Genomic DNA, 17,924 nt, shown 5'->3' on the forward strand with positions numbered 1-17,924 from the left:
TCTTCTATGAATAGAAAGTAAAAAAGAACAGCATTTATTTGAAATGACTTTTTAGTTTTGACACATTTCTGATTTAAGCTTCACCCACTGAATACAAATACAGATCATGTTGTCATAGCAGCACATACATATACAAATAAATTAAAATATATATAAATATATAAATAGCACATTTACAATTACAATGGATCTAATGAGCTGAATGAATTAGGTAATGATGTGCCTTTCTGTCCCTCCACAGGCATAAATGAGTGCAGTAACCCAGCCATTCACCAGTGTGCTCAAAACTGCACAGACACAGTGACGAGTTACTACTGCTCCTGCAGGGACGGCTACAAACTCATGCCAGATGGCAAGGCCTGTGAGGACATAGACGAGTGCAAGGAAATACCGGGAGTGTGCAGTCAGGTGTGTGAGAATGCTGTGGGCTCCTTCTACTGTAAATGCGCCCCGGGATACCTGCGGGAGCCTGATGGACGCACCTGCCGTCAGAACAGTGGAATCGCACCTTACCTCCTCTACAGCAACCGTTACTACATCCGTAACCTGACCGCTGATGGATCGTCCTTGTCGGTGGTGCTGCAGGGCCTGTCAAACGTTGTGGCTCTAGACTTTGATACCACTGAGAAGCGTTTATACTGGGTGGATGTTGGGACACTGCACATTGAGAGAATGTATTTAGAATGGGACAGGAAGGGAAGTCATATTGCAGAATGACCTGGGTGGAGCAGAAGGTCTGGCTGTGGACTGGGTGGGCCGGTAGGTTAACGAGGAGCTTGATTCACTCATTTACTTGAAGTATATTCTAAAAACAACTGGACAGGGCTAATCTATGGGTGGATATTTCCTTGCAGAAAGCTGTACTGGACAGATGGGACTATGGGAGCCATTCATGTCTCTGAACTTGATGGACGTTATAGGAAAAAACTCCTGAAAGGTTGTGTTGATGCCAACTCTACATACTGCTTTGCCAGTCCTCGAGCTGTCGCTGTTAACCCTAAATATGGGTGAGTTAAAAAATAACAGCAGATATTTATTTTATTTGTTTAGTTGAAAATATGCTATTTTTATGTGTGTAAACATTCCCTTTCCCATTCCTGGTCAGATGGCTATATTGGACAGACTGGGGGCGGACAGGCTTTCATTGGCAGGGCTGGCATGGATGGAACCGACACATTAGCTATCATTACTACCAAGCTAGTGTGGCCTCATGCCCTGACCATCGACTACACCAATAACAAAATCTTTTTTGCCGATGCTCACCTAAATTTCCTTGAGTAAGTTGTGTCCTGTATTGTACCTAGGGATGTCCCGATCAGGTTTTTTTGCCCTCGAGTCCGAGTCCGAGTCATTTGATTTTGAGTATCTGCCGATACCGAGTCCCGATCCGATACTTCTATAATACATCAAAAAAAGAATAAAGAAGAGCGAAAAAAAACAGATCCAGGACGTTCCTTATTTTTTATTTAATTACAAACAGAGCACTTCTGTGAGGTAGCTTGAACAATCAAGTAATAAATAACATAAATTGTTCACTTCACTTCACTTTAGTGCAACAGTAAATATAAAAAAGGCTAATATAAAAACAAATATATTTGGTTTGATTTGGGTATGCTGCAGTCTGTGTAATAACTAAAATAATGTTTATATATATCATATTTTCTGGCTAGTTTACTTTAGTTTTTTATAATACATCATACTTTAACCCAAACTGAATACTAAAAAACAAGTTTAAATGGGTAAATCTTCTATTATTATTTTTGATTCTTAATTTTCTTTTCTGTCATACTCAAATTCGTGTTAAAACACATTAGACATGTGTATTGTGTGCATTTTGAACACTTTTTGTGTGAAATTATATTTATTTTGTCCATCAAAAGTGTGCTTTCACTTTAATTACGCTGCGTGTGTCTCAATCAGCTCCCTAGTTCAGTAGTCAGGGCACTGATCAGGGTATCAACCACATTCACTTTCATTATATACTGATTCACGACCTAAAGAGCTAGTGAGCTGATTGAAACACAGGGATAGACTCGGTGCCGAAACGATCGCGGCACTGCTGCTTACGCGACGCTCCTGCCTGACGCTTTACGAGCTGCTCCTGCTGCCTGTGTGAATGCATCCGTTGGTTGACATGCACGCTGAAAAAAATATGCGCTACTCACGCGCCGCTTACGCTTGCAGTGTGAAACAGGCCTAACTCTGTGCCACCGCATCACTATAGATGTGTTAAAAATAATGAGAATATATATACATATATATCCGAGTCCTGATCGGGAGGTAACGTCCGATTCCGATCGAGTCTGAAACCACATGATCGGGCCCGATTTCCGATCACGTGATCGGATCTGGACATCCCTAATTGTACCCAAACCAAATCTGATCTCCAGGCAGTAATAGATAGGCCTGCTTCATGTAACACATAGAGTATTATGAATTTGGTCAATATCATGCAAAATACTTATTTTAAGTTGTTTTGGTAACATTCATCGCAAGCTAATAACAAGAGTATTAGGGACGCACTGACATTAAAATTATAATATTATACATTAAACCGTTTACGTTCACTAACTGATAAATGGCCAAAATAAACCCAAATAAAATTCTCTATTACTTTTTTTTTTTTTTTTTTTACATTTAGAATGCTACAAAATTTTTAGCATCACATCATAATGTACAGTATGATATTAATTTTGAGATGTGGCAGATATGACATTTAAGTGTTATAAAAATAATATAAAAATAGACTACAGATAAAGATCTACAAATTAATAAAATCTCAAGTATATAAATAGAAATTTTGAAATATAAGTGATAATGGATATAATTACTATATATTTTGCACCCTAAAAGCTACTTTTCTAATGTCTCTTTTCCTACAGTTATGCCGATATGGATGGACAAAACAGACATAGGGCTATAACAGGTTCCTTGCCTCATGCTTACGCTCTGACCCTGTTTGAGGATTTGTTGTACTGGACTGACTGGAACACCCACACCATAGAGAGAGCCCACAAATACACTGGTGCTAACCGTGTTGTAATGGGCAACAACACACACCGCCCTAATGACATCCACGTCTATCACCCTTACAGACAGCCACGCAGTAAGACAATATATCATTAATTTCATCATTAACTTTAAATGCATGATGTTTGTTTGAATGTTTTATTAACATTATCTTAGGTGACAATCCCTGCAATGACCATCACCTGACCTGTAGTCACCTGTGTCTGATTGGCCCGGGCGGGACAACGGCCAGATGTGAGTGTCCGGATCACTTCATTGGTCTGGCTGTTGGCTTTAAGATCCAATGTGTGGCTGACTGCTCCAGCACTCAGTTCCGTTGTGGAGACAATGAGAAGTAAGTGAATCTGTTCTCTTTTGGTGATGCTTTAATGAGGACTTTTCAGAACACAGGATGATAATCTGATGATCTTGTGCTCTTCCTCTCTTGCTTTTCTTCTCTGTCTGCCTTTTGTCTCCAGGTGCATTCCCATATGGTGGAAGTGTGATGGTCAGTCAGACTGTGGGGACGGCTCCGATGAGCCTCAGACATGTCCTCCACGTTACTGCCCAATTGGACGCTTCCAGTGCCAGGACGGGAACTGCACCTATCCGTTTTTCCTGTGTGATGGCCACAATGATTGCCTTGATGGATCTGATGAAGATGCTGCACTCTGCAGTATGCAACACTTATATTCTAGTTTATCTTAACCATGGCTGTTTCCGCATTAGCCCATTTCACACATTAAAACCGGTAAACACACAAATGTGCTGTTCACACAAGCAGCGGTGTGGCATCTTTTTAAGATACAATTCACACATCAGTATCACATTACCGGAAAACTCTGTGAGGTCAGTCATTGGAAATATCCTTAAAGCACTGCACCATTTTCTTTACCCACCTGATTTTGCTCTTAAAAACATGAGACACATAGTTTTAAGACAAATGTTTAAGTTTACGTAAGTTGGTATCAACAGAGCAGTTTGTGGTTGACTATTGTATCTGGGAATTTAACTGCATAGTTGATTCCTGTTGTTCGTTTTTACAGTTACATGCTTGACATCCCACTTGGGGCCAGATTTACTAAACAGGGCAAATAGAGCATAATTTCAAATGGAAATTGATGGGAGTGGAAAGTTCTGCACGTGATCTACTGACGATGTGCAAATGAAAGAACACAGACGCAGCCGGATCATTTACATAATGACCAACGCGATCTGCCGGTTAGCGTCTGGTTTAAGACCAAGCGGCAGCCTTCCTCGTTTCTCTTGAAGCCAATACGGAAGTGACTTAAACTGCAATTCATCGACTGGCCGCTAGGGACAGGCTCCAATAGACAGCAGAATCTCATTGAGCCCCATGTTAAAATGCCCACAACAGAAACAGAAAAAAACATGTTTACAGCCTGGTACAAATTGTGGTTTTGGTCTTTATAGCTAATTTTGCCCTTCATGACAACTCTTAGGGTAGTGAATTTTTTTATAACTCATCAAATTAAATTATATTAAGCCTTAAAGTTCATAATTAAGGGCACGGTCACTTGAGCGACAGGTGGATTGCCGCTGCTGTCACCACTAGCCGTTTGTCTGCTGCCGTCACGTCACCTCAACTCCACCCATGTCCCGCCTCTTTGCCCATTTTCTGTTATCTGGGAGTGACGCGCTGTGACATGCTGCCAAGATGGCAATGGCCAGTTTTAGGTTTCAAAAATGCTCTTCAGAAACCACGGGTGACGTCACGGACAACTACGTCCAAATTTTTTTACAGTCTATGTTTAAGAAGGGCTTTTTTTGGGCAGTAAATAATGGCACAAACTCCAGTAAATTGACAAGCGCAAATCACCTTTGCATGATTCATTTAAATACTCTCCTCCCATAAATTTTGCATCTGAAAAGGAAAACTCCTACAAATGCATATGCAATAAGTTCAGCCACAAAAATAACCGTGTCCACGCCTTTTCAACGCTAATTTCTCACTGCGTGTCTTTAGTAAATCCTGACAGTAGTTTTTTAATGCCAAAAGAGGGTTTGCACTGGTGCAAGCTGTTAGTAAATCTGGCCCTTGATATTTTAAAAACTTTTTAAAAAATCCTCTTTGTAAACCCAGGTGACCACCGTTGCACCGAGAACCAGTTCCAGTGTAAAAATAAGCACTGTATCCCAATATCCTGGCATTGTGATGGCGTGCAGGACTGTGCAGATGGCAGCGATGAAGAAGCCGACAGCTGTGCAGAGAAGACCTGCAAACCTGGACAGTTTCAATGCAAAAACGGACGCTGCATACCACCAAGCTACGTGTGTGATGCACAGGATGACTGCGGAGATAATTCAGATGAGCCGTATGATGTGTGCAGTGAGTATCTTTTTGGGAAAACTGGCTTTTCTTTAATAGCTTGATCCCTGACATTTGTCTCTTTCCTGCATCTCTTTTTGTAGTGGGTCCTGATCATAAGTGTGATGCAGACACTGAGTTCTCCTGCAAGACGAACTATCGATGTATACCTCAGTGGGCTGTGTGTGACGGCACCAATGACTGTCTAGACAACAGCGATGAGCAGAGCTGCCGTAAGTCCTATATAATGATTTAAAATATATGCATGAGATGGGCTAACTCAACACAAAAACATATTCTTTTAATACACAATCCAGTTCTCTTATATAAAAACTGAGGCAGTATAATGGCTAGTATAATGGCCAGTCTGTACACAAGCTTGGACACACTTACTCATTTTATATTATTAATGAAACTAATATGAAAGTGATGAAAGAAAAAACACAAAATGGAAGTATGATAATTTAGGTGTGAGCAAAAATAACAAATCAAAACTAATATATAAAATAAACTTGTATGTTAAATAACAATATCTTTCATGCTGTAGAATATAAAAAATGTATCTTTAGAAAATAAAAAAAAATCTTATTCCATATTCTGTATTCTTATATAAGTTGTGACCCTTTTTCTAGACATGAGGCGTATCCTGGGATGATTTTTAAAAAATATTGAAGGATTTCCCTAGAATGCTTGACACTGATGCTGCTTACCCATTTAAAAATAGGAAATTATGTTTAAACTTTATCTACAAAACTAATTTCAAACAATTAAGTGTGTCTAAGTTTTTGACTGTTTTTGTTACAGGTCTGTTTCATGTGATATATAAGATTCTAGCATAAGATCTTAAATATTACATTTGAAATATAAACAATAACCAAACACTCTAATATCAGAGCCTGTACTCTTTCTTCAAAGTTCCTTTGTCATGATTCAACAAATAAACAAATAATGCAGCACCCTGGGAGTAACTGGGGGTTAGGTGTCTTGCTCAAAGGCACCTCAGTAATTTCTTCCCATTATTGAGAATCGAACCTGCAACCTTTGGGTTACCAGTCTGACTCTCTAACCAGTCTGACTCTCTAACCACAACTGCCCTGACTTAATGTTAACAAAGATTGCCCCAATAAATATCAACTTTGATGTGTCATATAAAAGGATTATAATTTAATATTGAACATAAAATAAATGAAATTAACCCTCACATTTTATTTTATGCAGATGAACTGACCTGTGACCCTCTGGGAGATTTCCGCTGTGATAACCACCGCTGTGTGCCCATTCGCTGGCGCTGTGATGGGAACAATGACTGTGGAGATGGATCTGATGAGAGAAACTGTGGTGAGTAATGTGTTTGTCATCCATTTCCTTCTACGCATGTAGGTCACCTTAACATATATCTGTCCTTGTAGCTCACAGTTTTTGTGTATGTGCTCACAGAACCCAGACCTTGCTCTGAGAGTGAGTATCGCTGTGACAACGAGCAGTGCATTCCAGGATCTTGGGTTTGTGACCATGACAATGACTGTGGGGACAATTCTGACGAGCGGGACTGCGGTAAGTTGAAGTAAAAATTAAATAAAAATAAACCCAATTTACTCTCTTAGCTCTTATCTCTTTTTTGACTGTCAAAAACGGCACCCTTATTTTTCAACTCCTGCAACCACATGGTATTTAAGACCACTTTTCATGATTCAAACAATTCTTGATGGATAACATTAAGTCCCTCTTGACATTTTTTTTTCTTGTTGAATGTAAACTTTAACTCAGAAATACGTCACATACTAAATGCAACATATAAGCAGAATATGCTTAAAACTGTTAAGATACATGGAGATTCTCCTTCATATCTTTTTTAGATTGCTATGAGATTTACAAAGTATATATATTTTTTCTTCATAGAGCTGCGGACCTGCCATCCTGGGACATTCCAGTGTACATCTGGACACTGCATCCCAGAAGCTCTGAAATGTGATGGTTATGCTGACTGCCTGGACTTCTCTGATGAGTCCACCTGCCGTGAGTGTGCTGGGCTTGAAATAAATATGAGTAATATAAATTTACGTCTTCCATATACTGGAAATGTTGAAATGGTTATGTACATTTTGTTTTCCCAACAGCAACTCGCTATCCTGGAGGACGCTGGTGTCCATCACACCAGTTCCAGTGTAACAACAAGCTGTGTGTGAACCAGCAATGGGTGTGTGATGGCTTCAATGACTGTGGAGACCGCTCAGATGAGCAACTCAGCCTCTGCTGTAAGACATTATAGAAAACTGAAATTATACTATTTTTACAGATAATTTGAACCATTACAGTTATAATACATTTGTCTCTTTATAGTACATTATCAGTCCTTAGGTCATATTGGCTTAAGCTGGTCATTTCAGCAGGAATATGATAACAGTGTCTTACTGTCACAATTGTTTTGTGTTCAGGGAATATTACATGTGAAATGCCAGCCAAGTTTCGCTGTGACAATGGCTACTGCATTTATAGTGGTCTTATGTGCAACAAAAAAGATGACTGTGGGGATGGCAGTGATGAAAAGGAGGACCACTGTAAGAGATTCACCCATGTCTTTTTGCTACAACTAAAATCAGAATGTTTATATACTTTTTTTCTATTTATAGAACATAAATATACAAATATAACTTTATTCCTGTGATGGCAAAGCTGAATTTTCAGCCATTACTCCAATCTTCAGTGTCATGTGATGCATTATACATCATTCTAATATGCTGATTTGGTGCTCAAGAAACATTTATTATGATTATTATTAATTATTGCTAATGTGTGGGATAATATATTAAATTATATCTAGAATTAAGTTTATTTTTCTCACTCTACTTTGTCCCTTGTTTTAAGCATAAACCTAAATTTTGTTACATGTTTTTCTCAACACAAGATAAAAGACAATTTGGCAATAAAGAGAATTGGTAGCACTTTACAATAAGGTTTCATTAGTTAACATTAGTTAACTACTTTAGTTAACATGAACTAAGAATGAACAAGACTTCTACAGCATGTATTAATCTTAGTTAATGTTCATTTCAACATTTACTAATATATTATTAAAATCAAAAGTTGTATTTGTTGTTAACATTAGTAAATAAAAAATACAACTGATCATTGTTAGTTCAAGTCAACTCAGGGCCATTAAATAATATGAACAAGTACAGCTTTTGATATTAATAATGTATTAGTAAATGTTTTAAAAGATTAATGAATGCTTTAGAAGTATTTTTAATTGTTAGTTCATGTTAACTAATGTAGTTAACTACTTTTAACAAATGGAACCATTTTGTAAGTGTTACCAAATGTTTTAATAAAATAAACTTTATGTTAGGTAGTTTATTTTTGCTTCTGGAGTAAAAGAATATTTTTACTGGAAAACAAGACAAATATACTGATTAAGAAAATGATTTGTGCAGTGTGGCTACATATTCTATTATGTGTCTAATGTATTTCATGCTGTTGTTATGGTCAGTGATGACGGTATGAATTGCGTTTTTCAATCAGGTCAGGAACCCACTCTTGCACCCTGCACGCCCAATGAGTTTAAATGCACTAATGGCCACTGTGTGGCTCTGCCTTATGTGTGTGACCACAACGACAACTGTGGAGACCTTACTGATGAACTGGGCTGTAGTAAGTCAACAAATATCTCCATATATGATCAGCAGCTAATAATGGAACTTTAAGAAATGCGTTAGATTTTTTTCTGTCAGGTAGTTGATGATGAGTGACTCTTTTCAGATTTTGGCCATGACCGCAACTGTGATGAGAAGTTATGTCAGCACGAGTGTACAAACCTGAACGGCACTGGCTTCATCTGCTCTTGTAAACCAGGTTATGCCGTAGATCCGGATAACACATTCCGCTGCAATGGTACACACAAGCACCCATATTAAGCACCTTATCAAAATTCCCTTCACAGTGGAGAAATTTTGTCTTAAATTTTCTTAATGAGTCTGTAAATAGAAAGTTTCACCTGTGATGTGTATGGTACCACACTTAATGCATCACCACCTTATCCCTTGCAATTTTTATTGCCTCAATTGACTTTAAGTCTGTCTGCTCCCTGCAGATATAGACGAGTGTTTAGTGTATGGCACATGCCCGCAGGCCTGCAAGAACACTAAAGGAAGCTATGACTGTGAGTGTGCCCAGGGCTACAGGAAAGTGGGCACAGGAAGTCAGTGTGAGGCTGAAGGTAGGACAGAAATAGTAAGGAACAAGGCATTTCTGAGCATGTGTAGAATCTTAAAGCTTCTCCTTCTAAAGGTCCTGAACCGCTGCTCCTGCTGCCAGAGAACATCCGCATCCGTCGTTTCAACCTCCAGACAGAGGAGTACCATGACTTCTTGCAGGAAGAGGAGCGCATTGTGGCGCTGGACTACGACTGGGACCACAACAACACCAAACTTAGTATGTACCCAAAATGTACCCTTCAGCCCCTCAAAAATTACATTACACCTATTGTGTACTCTCACCCAAAAATTATTCCTAGCCTGTTTCTGCCACATAAAAAAAACAATCATGCTTTGGTAAATCATAATGATGAGAAAAAAAATTATAATTATGATATAAATAGACAATTAAATTAAACCTTTTGTGTCATAATTAATCACAGTTTACCAAAGCATGATTTTTTCCCCTTTGTGGCAGAAGTGGGCTTCCTTTATCATCATTTATGTATCTTTATATTCCTAATCATATTTAATAATTTTCATAGATACAATAATGCATTAATGTGGTATGTCCCCTCTCTCTCTCTCTCTTTTTTTTTTTTTTGTTAACTTTTTTTTAAAAGCAAAGAAATTCAAGAATATAATTGTACAAACCATCCCACCCCTGGTAGACTTCAAGAAAATAGAAATATAATACAAACACAAAAGGAAGATAAAACAAATAAATAAATATAAAAAAATAATAATTCAGGTTTACAAAGATGTTTAAAAAGTTGAGAAAATATCAAAAGCAGCATGCCATAAATTCACAGTCTTAACACTGGATCCATGCATACGATTAGTTGAGAGTTCCATTGAAATAATATCCAACAAAGACACTCCATGTTCGTCTGTCCATTGTGTGAGGAGATTCCAATGGGTGATTAACAGTTTTTTTGCTGCTCTAAGAGTGGCTAACAGTAAACATCTTTGTTGAGTGGATAATGCTAGGTCCCCAAATCATTCAAAAAAAAAAAGACAAAAAAACATGGAGTCAAATGTATCAGTGCATAAACTGAAAGAAATACAATATTCATATTCTCCACTGCTGTTTATATATGTACTACTCTACCATCGGAGTCACAGCCTTTATCCAAAATAGTGATATTTAAAGTCTTCCACACCAATATTAAGACCTTTAGTTAAAAACCTTTAGTTTTAGTATCTGTAGATGAATGAGATACCACTTCATAAAACCTATTATTTATGTCCCCTTTCTTGTGTGTTTCAGGTGTGGTGTATTTTACAGTAGAAGGGAGTGGTGCATTGCCTGGTGCTATTAAAAGAGCATATCTGCCAGCTGTGGATGATCATAATAATAACATTGCTGCTGCTGTTGACCTGGATATCAAGTACATTACAAAGCCCTATGGAATTGCAGTGGACTGGGTCAGCAGGTAAAGCACTCATATTACATTTTAGGGTCACACTTTTTATTAGGTGTCTTTAACTACTATGTACTTGCAAAAAAAAAAAAAATAAGTACAATGTATTTATTGTGTTCCTGTTGTGTTGCAAAACACTTTTTGCTGCTATTGAGTTGAGGTGGCATACAGATGTGTTTATGACAGGTTTGTGTTACACACTGTTCTGTAGAGACAAGGCAGGCACGGAAATCCACAATAATATAGGCTTTAATATAAACAAGGAACAGATGAACTACAACACAAGTATCAGTATCTCCATAAACGTACAACATAAGAACGGACAGGGAGTGCTAGGAGTGAGTCCAACTTAAAGGGAGTGCTAATGACAATGAACAGGTGCAGGGAATCCAGGGATGGCGGGAATACTGATGAGGGAAGTGCAGACAGGTGTGCGGAACAGGAGAATTCTGGGAAACGGAGTTCGGGACAGGCGTGGATGTAACATTACCTCCCCCTCCCCGGTAGGCGCGTCCTCGCGCCTCAGATGATACAACGGGGGGGTGGGCGCCCTGGAGACCTACAGGCAGGTGCGGGGGGTGCAGACGGGTGCGGAGGTCTCCAGGGCGGGTCTATGGAGCCGTAGGCGGCCATGGCAGGTCTGGAGCTGAGGGCGGCCGTGGCGGGTCAGGGGCCTGGGCGGCCATGGCAGGTCACCAATCCCACCCACATCTTGCCCACCCACGGGTAGACTCAGGGCTTCTTCGGGAGACTCAGGGGTGCCTGGAAGGGCTCGTGGTATGGTGTGGTCCCGTGGGCTGGTGTGGGCACGTGGACAACTTGGGTGGGCTTGGTGATGCATGGAGCGGGCTCGTTGAAGCTTGGAGCGGGCTCGTCCAAGCCTGGAGCGGGCTCATTGAAGCTTGGAGCGGGCTAGTTGAAGTCTGGAGTGGGCTCGTGGAAACATGGGAAGGGCTCGTGGAGCCATGGAGCGGGCTCGTGGAAATATGGAGCGGGTTCGGCGAAAGCTCGAGCAAGGTCGAAGAGACTGGGAGCTGGTTCAGCCCAAAAGCCCATTAGCCAGTCCTCTTTCTCAATGGCTGGCGCCTCGGGCTGTGGCAGAAAACTCAGGAGACTGGGGCTGCACGAAGGCAGAAAACTCAGGAGACTGGGATTGCTTTGTGGCCTTTTTCTTTTTTCTCCTTGGCCGTCTGAGCCCAGAGGAAGATCTATCTTCGGCCTTCACAGGGTTTGGGTCCGGCAGGACACCAGGGGGATGGCCACTGGAGGGATAGGCGGAGGAAAGCGGCGATTGGCGAACTGGCCAGGCCGCCTGTGTTTCTGCGGGGACTGGACGAGGATTACACGATTTATCAAGAACCTCCTCAATGACAAAATCAGAACAATTTAGAAACAAAATCAAATTAATTGCTTCGACTAGGGAAAAATAGCAGGCAGGTTCTTTAAAACGGATCATGTCCTTGTCCAGCCCCGCCAGAAAACAGGCGTTCAAACAGGCATCTGGCCAATTCGCCAAATAAGCAAGTTCGACAAACTCCTCCACATACCTCTCCAGCGAGCAACCGTCCTGCAGGAACCCACAAAGGCGATCCGCCGCTGACGTAGGCTTGGGAGGCACGGGAGACACAGGAACTTCAGAGATGAAGAATAAGCCCATCCTTATTGCAGATCTCCAGCAGTTTGGTCCGTTCTTCTGTTTCACACTGTGCTGTAGAGACGAGGCAGGCATGGAAATCCACAATAATAATATAGGCTTTAATATAAACAAGGAACAGATAAACTACAACACAAGTATCAGTATCTACATAAACGTACAACATAACAATAAGAACGGACAGGGAGTGCTAGGAGTGAGTCCAACTTAAAGGGAGTGCTAATGACAATGGTGCAGGGAACAGGTGCAGGGAATCCAGGGATGGCGGGAAGACTGATGAGGGAAGTGCAGACAGGTGTGCAGAACAGGAGGATTCTGGGAAACGGAGTTCGGGACAGGCGTGGATGTAACAGTTTGGTGGTATGGGTAGGTTTAAGGGTGGATTGTAGGGGAAGTGTGAACAGTGTAGTTAGATGTAATTACAGATGTAATTACATGCAAGTAATTATAATAATACAAGTACAATGTAAAAACATGTATGTATGTATATATATATATATATATAATATATAAAAGTGCATTGTATCAAATGATTAATTGAAATAATTGAAATTGAATAGTATGTAGTTAAAGACACCTAATAAAAAGTGGGAACCATTTTACATTTATATTTGTTGAAATATTCTAAATATTCAAACTCTGCCCTGAAGTTCAATGAAATTGAATAATAACTAATAGTTTTGGCAACAGGAGTTGATGAATCAGTCTGTAACAGCTCATGAGCCTTTAAAATTCTTGTAGGAATTTGTACTGGGCTGATGCACAGCTCAAACGTCTAGAGGTGGCCATGTTGGATGGACGTTATAGGAAGCATCTGATTAAGACTGACCTGGAACAACCCACCTCTGTGGCCGTGAACCCTCGTTTAGGGTGAGACTTGCATCCTGTTTGCTTGTGGTCTGTTTAAACGGACAGTTAACCCCAAAGTAAAAATACTCATGTTATTCCAAATCACATGCTGTTATTTTTTCTCTGGAACATAAAAGGAAAAGTTTTGTTGATTCTCCAAAAAGAGGCAGCTCTAAAAAATTAGAAACTACACCATAACAGTAAAGAGTTAACTATTTCTTCAAGCTCGCCATTTAAATGCCAGTGTTTGAATTTTGTTTTGTCATGTTGTGGTGCAGCATGCTTTACTGGATTGACAATGGCAACACGGCCCGTATCGAAGGCTCCTGGTTGGATGGTCAAGAGAGAAGGATTCTGGTAGACAGTGCTTTGGGTTGGCCTACAGGCCTGTCCATCGACTTCACAAACAGTGACCGAATCTATTGGTCAGATGCAAAGGAGAGTCGCATTGAGTCCATCCTGCCAGATGGACAGAACAGACAAACTTCAGTTTTCATAGGTAAGGGTTCAATTGATTCAACAATCAATTGTCCTAAGTAGAAACAGCTATATATTATTATACTCCTTGTGAAATACAAGTGCATTTAATTGTCTTGAATGTGCACTTTTAGTATACCTCAAATCTTAAATGTACATTTTAAAAAAAACTGTACTTGCAGATAATATTATATTATATATTATATTAAAATAAAAGGCCAATCAAGTGTACCTGAAGATAGTAAACTTTCTTAACACACTTAAGTACACTTTTAAAAAGAGCACTTTGTAATAATGTCAAGTTAAAAGTACATTTTAAATGATTGTTTTCATCTTTTTTCATGCTTTACACTAATTTTGATGTGTTGACTAACATACTAAAGCACATGTAAAGTACTTTCACACTGGAATATTTTACCTGTAGTTGATTTTACATTTAAAGTGAATATATTTAAAATGTAATAATTTGCACCTTCATTACAAATGTGTAATTACAAAAATATTCAAATACATGACATAAGTTTCAATAGAAATAACATTAAAGGGTACATACAGTAACACACATGGTTTCCGCCAATCTCATGTTAATCTTGAGTACCTATAGAGTAGTATTGCATCCTTCATATCTCTGAAAACATATCTCTGCTGTACCGACTCTTTCCGAATATTTTTTCTGTAATGAGCACCCTTTTTAAAAGTATGCTAAGGTGTACTTCTTTTTCACAAGGGACATTCATACTGTATCTCCTACCATGTTTCTTTCCTCTCAGATGTAAGAAATCCTTTAAGTGTGAATGTGTTTGAGGACCATGTGTACTGGAGCACGCAGGAGAAGGGTGAAGTGTTCCGACAGGACAAGTTTGGCAAAGGCACTAAAACCAGACTTCTAATAGCAGGACCTTGGCTCACCCAAATCAATGTCTACCAGCAGCAGAAATACAACTCTATAACCAGTGAGTAACCTCAGTAAAGTGAGATTTGCATGATGATCTATATATAAATCCAATCTGTGTTTAAACTTTAGCTAACTTTTATTGTGCCGGTAAAACATGTAATGATGGTAAGTAGGTTAGTAGGCACTTAAAGTGATTTCATAGATATAGAGAGGGTTGAATGTCTGTAAACTGTCTCTCCCCAACAGTGAATAACCCTTGTAAGGGTACATGCAGTCACCTGTGTCTTCTGAGGCCGGGAGGCTACACTTGCGCCTGCCCAGAGGGCACCAGCTTTTTCCCTGGCAGCAGTACTGAATGTGACGCAGGTACCTTTCATACTCGTTATCTCTGTCTTTATAGTCATCTTAATGATATGATCATAAACTAATTCATTGTAGCTGAACACTGTGTGAAAACCAACACTGCTGACGTCAATCTCTGGTTTCCAGTAATAATAAAGTATATAAGAGGGCACTTACACTAAGAAAATGTGAGTGAGGCACATTTTAATGTTCAGCTCTAAATAGGTAATCTCCTCACATCCGATTGTTGTTTTGTTTTGTGATTTGTTAGGGGTTGAGCCTGAACCAACCATGCCCCCTCCATGCCAGTGCAAGAATGGCGGAACCTGTTATTTTGATGACAATAAGGCACTCTGCATGTAAGCTTGTGATCTGATATTGACACATATCTTTCAAAACTAAAAAGCAGGGATGAACAAACTTATGGATGGGGTAATGCTGACTGTTAATTCGTCCCTACAGTTGCCCCTCTGAATGGAAAGGAGATTTATGTGAGACCAGTATTTATGGTGTAGTCACAACCTCAGGTAAAATTTATGGCAGTACATGATATCAGCATTGAAGTTATCATGCAGCAATATTTCAAGATGTCTTTTCAAGCTGTCATTTTTAAGCTCTTATGCAAACAAACCACATGGACAACAAAGACCCCATGACCCACATCCTGTCTGTCTCTCTCTGTCCATCCACAGTTGCTATTGCTCTTGGAGTTACAGCTGTTGTGATTCTTTTCCTGGGTTGCTTGATATATTCTGCAAAAAAGAAGGAGAAAATCATGAACACGCTGCATAACATTAATCTGCCTGTTAGTGTATCCAACTTCAGTAGGCCCAGCTTCTGGTGAGGATGAAAAAAAAAAGCTTCTGAAAATAATTAATGCAGATATTACATATTTAAAGTGCCCCTATTATGCTTTTTCAAATATTACCTTTCATGCAGCGTGTATATAGCTGTTTGTGAAATGTAAAAGGTCTGCAAAGTTTTAAAGATCAATTTGCACAACAGATAATGTTTTTGTCTCCTAAAACAAAGAATCGATTCTGAACTGCCGAAACGAGCCATCAGCAATTCCAGTCTCACTTCCTGTTACAAACCTACGTAAACAATGTAACAATGCCAGCCTATAGTCTTTATTGGCTGTCTGTGAACAACGTCTACTTTGACCCGCTCTCATACACTGTAGTTGAACCTGAGGCCTGGAAGAGTTTGGTTCGTGTTGACGACATGTCGAGAAGACAGAGTTCATTTTGCATGCACTTCCAAAGGATTAGGACTTGCACAGGAATTGATACGGAAAAACCTGCGCCATCTTTACTATTCGTATCACTGTGTATCAAGCTCTGAGGAAGCCTCCGGAGCTGAAATTCAGATATAATAATAGCATTTTCCATTATGCGCTTTAAGCGGTAAACCAGTCAAAACAGACTTGGTCATCTGACCAATCAGAACAGGATGATTTTTACCTTGGATGCTTGTAAAAATTAGAAACATTTAAAATAGCATAAAAGGGGTACTTTAATACAGTTAAATACATTTGCAGTATTCAACACATTAAAGCTTTGATTTTGTTTTACTTCACGTAAGTAGGGGTGGTAACTCTGAATGTTTTAACAAACCACCGGAATCTGAGAATGAAAGCAGTAACCTTCCTAAAGAGGTTTGTACTCCATGTATTTCAAACATATCCAAAGCATGTATTATTATATGCCTTTTTTATTATTATATGCCTGTAGATATGTATATACACTAACATTCAAAAGTTTGGGGTCAGTAAGATTTAAAAAATAAATAAATTAATACTTTTATTCAGAAAGGATGCATGTAATTGATTGAATTCATTTATAATGTTACAAGGTTTTTTTTGTTGTTGTTGTTTTTTTAAATAAATGCTATTATTTTGAAATTTCTATTCATCAAAGAATCCTGAAAAAATGATCAGTTTCCACAAAAATATTAAGCAGCACAACAGCATGTTAGAATGATTTCTCAAGGATCATGACACTGAAAATTGGAGTAATGGCTGCTGAAACTTTTATTAATTAAAACTATTTTAATTCATTTTATAATATATTAAAATAGAAAACAGTTATTTTAAATTGTAGTAATATTTCAGAATATTGCTGTATTTTTTATCAAATAAATATAGCCTTGGTGAACATAAGAGACTTCTTTAACATAAAATCCTACCAACACCAAACCTTTGAACAGTAGTTTATTATATTTATATTAAATTTATTATATGTTGTGTTTGAAACAATTTTTTAAAAAAAATGACATATTTATAATTGAAATAATTAGAATGGAAATATTTAGACAATTAAAAAGGTTCATGCTATTGTGAAGATCTAGGTTTGTTTGTCTTGTTAATATCTCCAATTTTGCCCTTGTCAATACCAGGAATCCAGCACATCAGTACAAGTGGAGAAAACAGGAAAAAGTTTTGAGAACCCAGCATACAGTGATGACACAGAGGTCTCTCCTGCTGCCCCTACTGCTGTAGCCACTGTAGTCATGAACGGGCCAGGCAAAGTATGACCTCTTCTGGTTTGAAGAATTTACTGCATCTGTTTAGAGGAATCATTTCATTCAATAATGAAAATTCGGTCATCACTTACTCACCCTTATTTTGGTTTATGGAATATAAAAGGAGCATTTACACAGCTCTTATTTTACACAGATATTTTTGATCAACTATCACCCAGACTTTTGGGTGAACTTTCTCTCAAATGTTGACTGAAATTGTGAATTAAATAAT

The 17,924-nt window shown here is 38.8% G+C and overlaps 1 protein-coding gene across 1 annotated transcript in view; it reads left to right on the forward strand.

The window, feature by feature from the left end:
• lrp2b (low density lipoprotein receptor-related protein 2b) overlaps positions 1-17,924 on the forward strand; it is a 45,222-nt gene that overhangs the window by 24,525 nt on the left and 2,773 nt on the right. Inside the window, 29 exon segments of the mRNA XM_048179481.1 lie at positions 242-684; positions 686-759; positions 855-1,007; positions 1,106-1,127; positions 1,129-1,277; positions 2,883-3,106; positions 3,187-3,364; positions 3,489-3,685; positions 5,114-5,359; positions 5,443-5,571; positions 6,557-6,676; positions 6,776-6,892; positions 7,238-7,354; positions 7,456-7,593; positions 7,774-7,896; positions 8,858-8,986; positions 9,095-9,226; positions 9,426-9,551; positions 9,623-9,766; positions 10,799-10,964; positions 13,348-13,476; positions 13,734-13,954; positions 14,703-14,885; positions 15,074-15,193; positions 15,441-15,528; positions 15,632-15,696; positions 15,862-16,009; positions 16,757-16,826; positions 17,567-17,698. Of these exon segments, the coding sequence (XP_048035438.1) occupies positions 242-684; positions 686-759; positions 855-1,007; positions 1,106-1,127; positions 1,129-1,277; positions 2,883-3,106; positions 3,187-3,364; positions 3,489-3,685; positions 5,114-5,359; positions 5,443-5,571; positions 6,557-6,676; positions 6,776-6,892; positions 7,238-7,354; positions 7,456-7,593; positions 7,774-7,896; positions 8,858-8,986; positions 9,095-9,226; positions 9,426-9,551; positions 9,623-9,766; positions 10,799-10,964; positions 13,348-13,476; positions 13,734-13,954; positions 14,703-14,885; positions 15,074-15,193; positions 15,441-15,528; positions 15,632-15,696; positions 15,862-16,009; positions 16,757-16,826; positions 17,567-17,698 (4,283 nt within the window).

Source organism: Megalobrama amblycephala, unplaced genomic scaffold (assembly GCF_018812025.1).
Source record: "Megalobrama amblycephala isolate DHTTF-2021 unplaced genomic scaffold, ASM1881202v1 scaffold201, whole genome shotgun sequence".
In the NCBI taxonomy this organism is placed as follows: Eukaryota; Metazoa; Chordata; class Actinopteri; order Cypriniformes; family Xenocyprididae; genus Megalobrama; species Megalobrama amblycephala.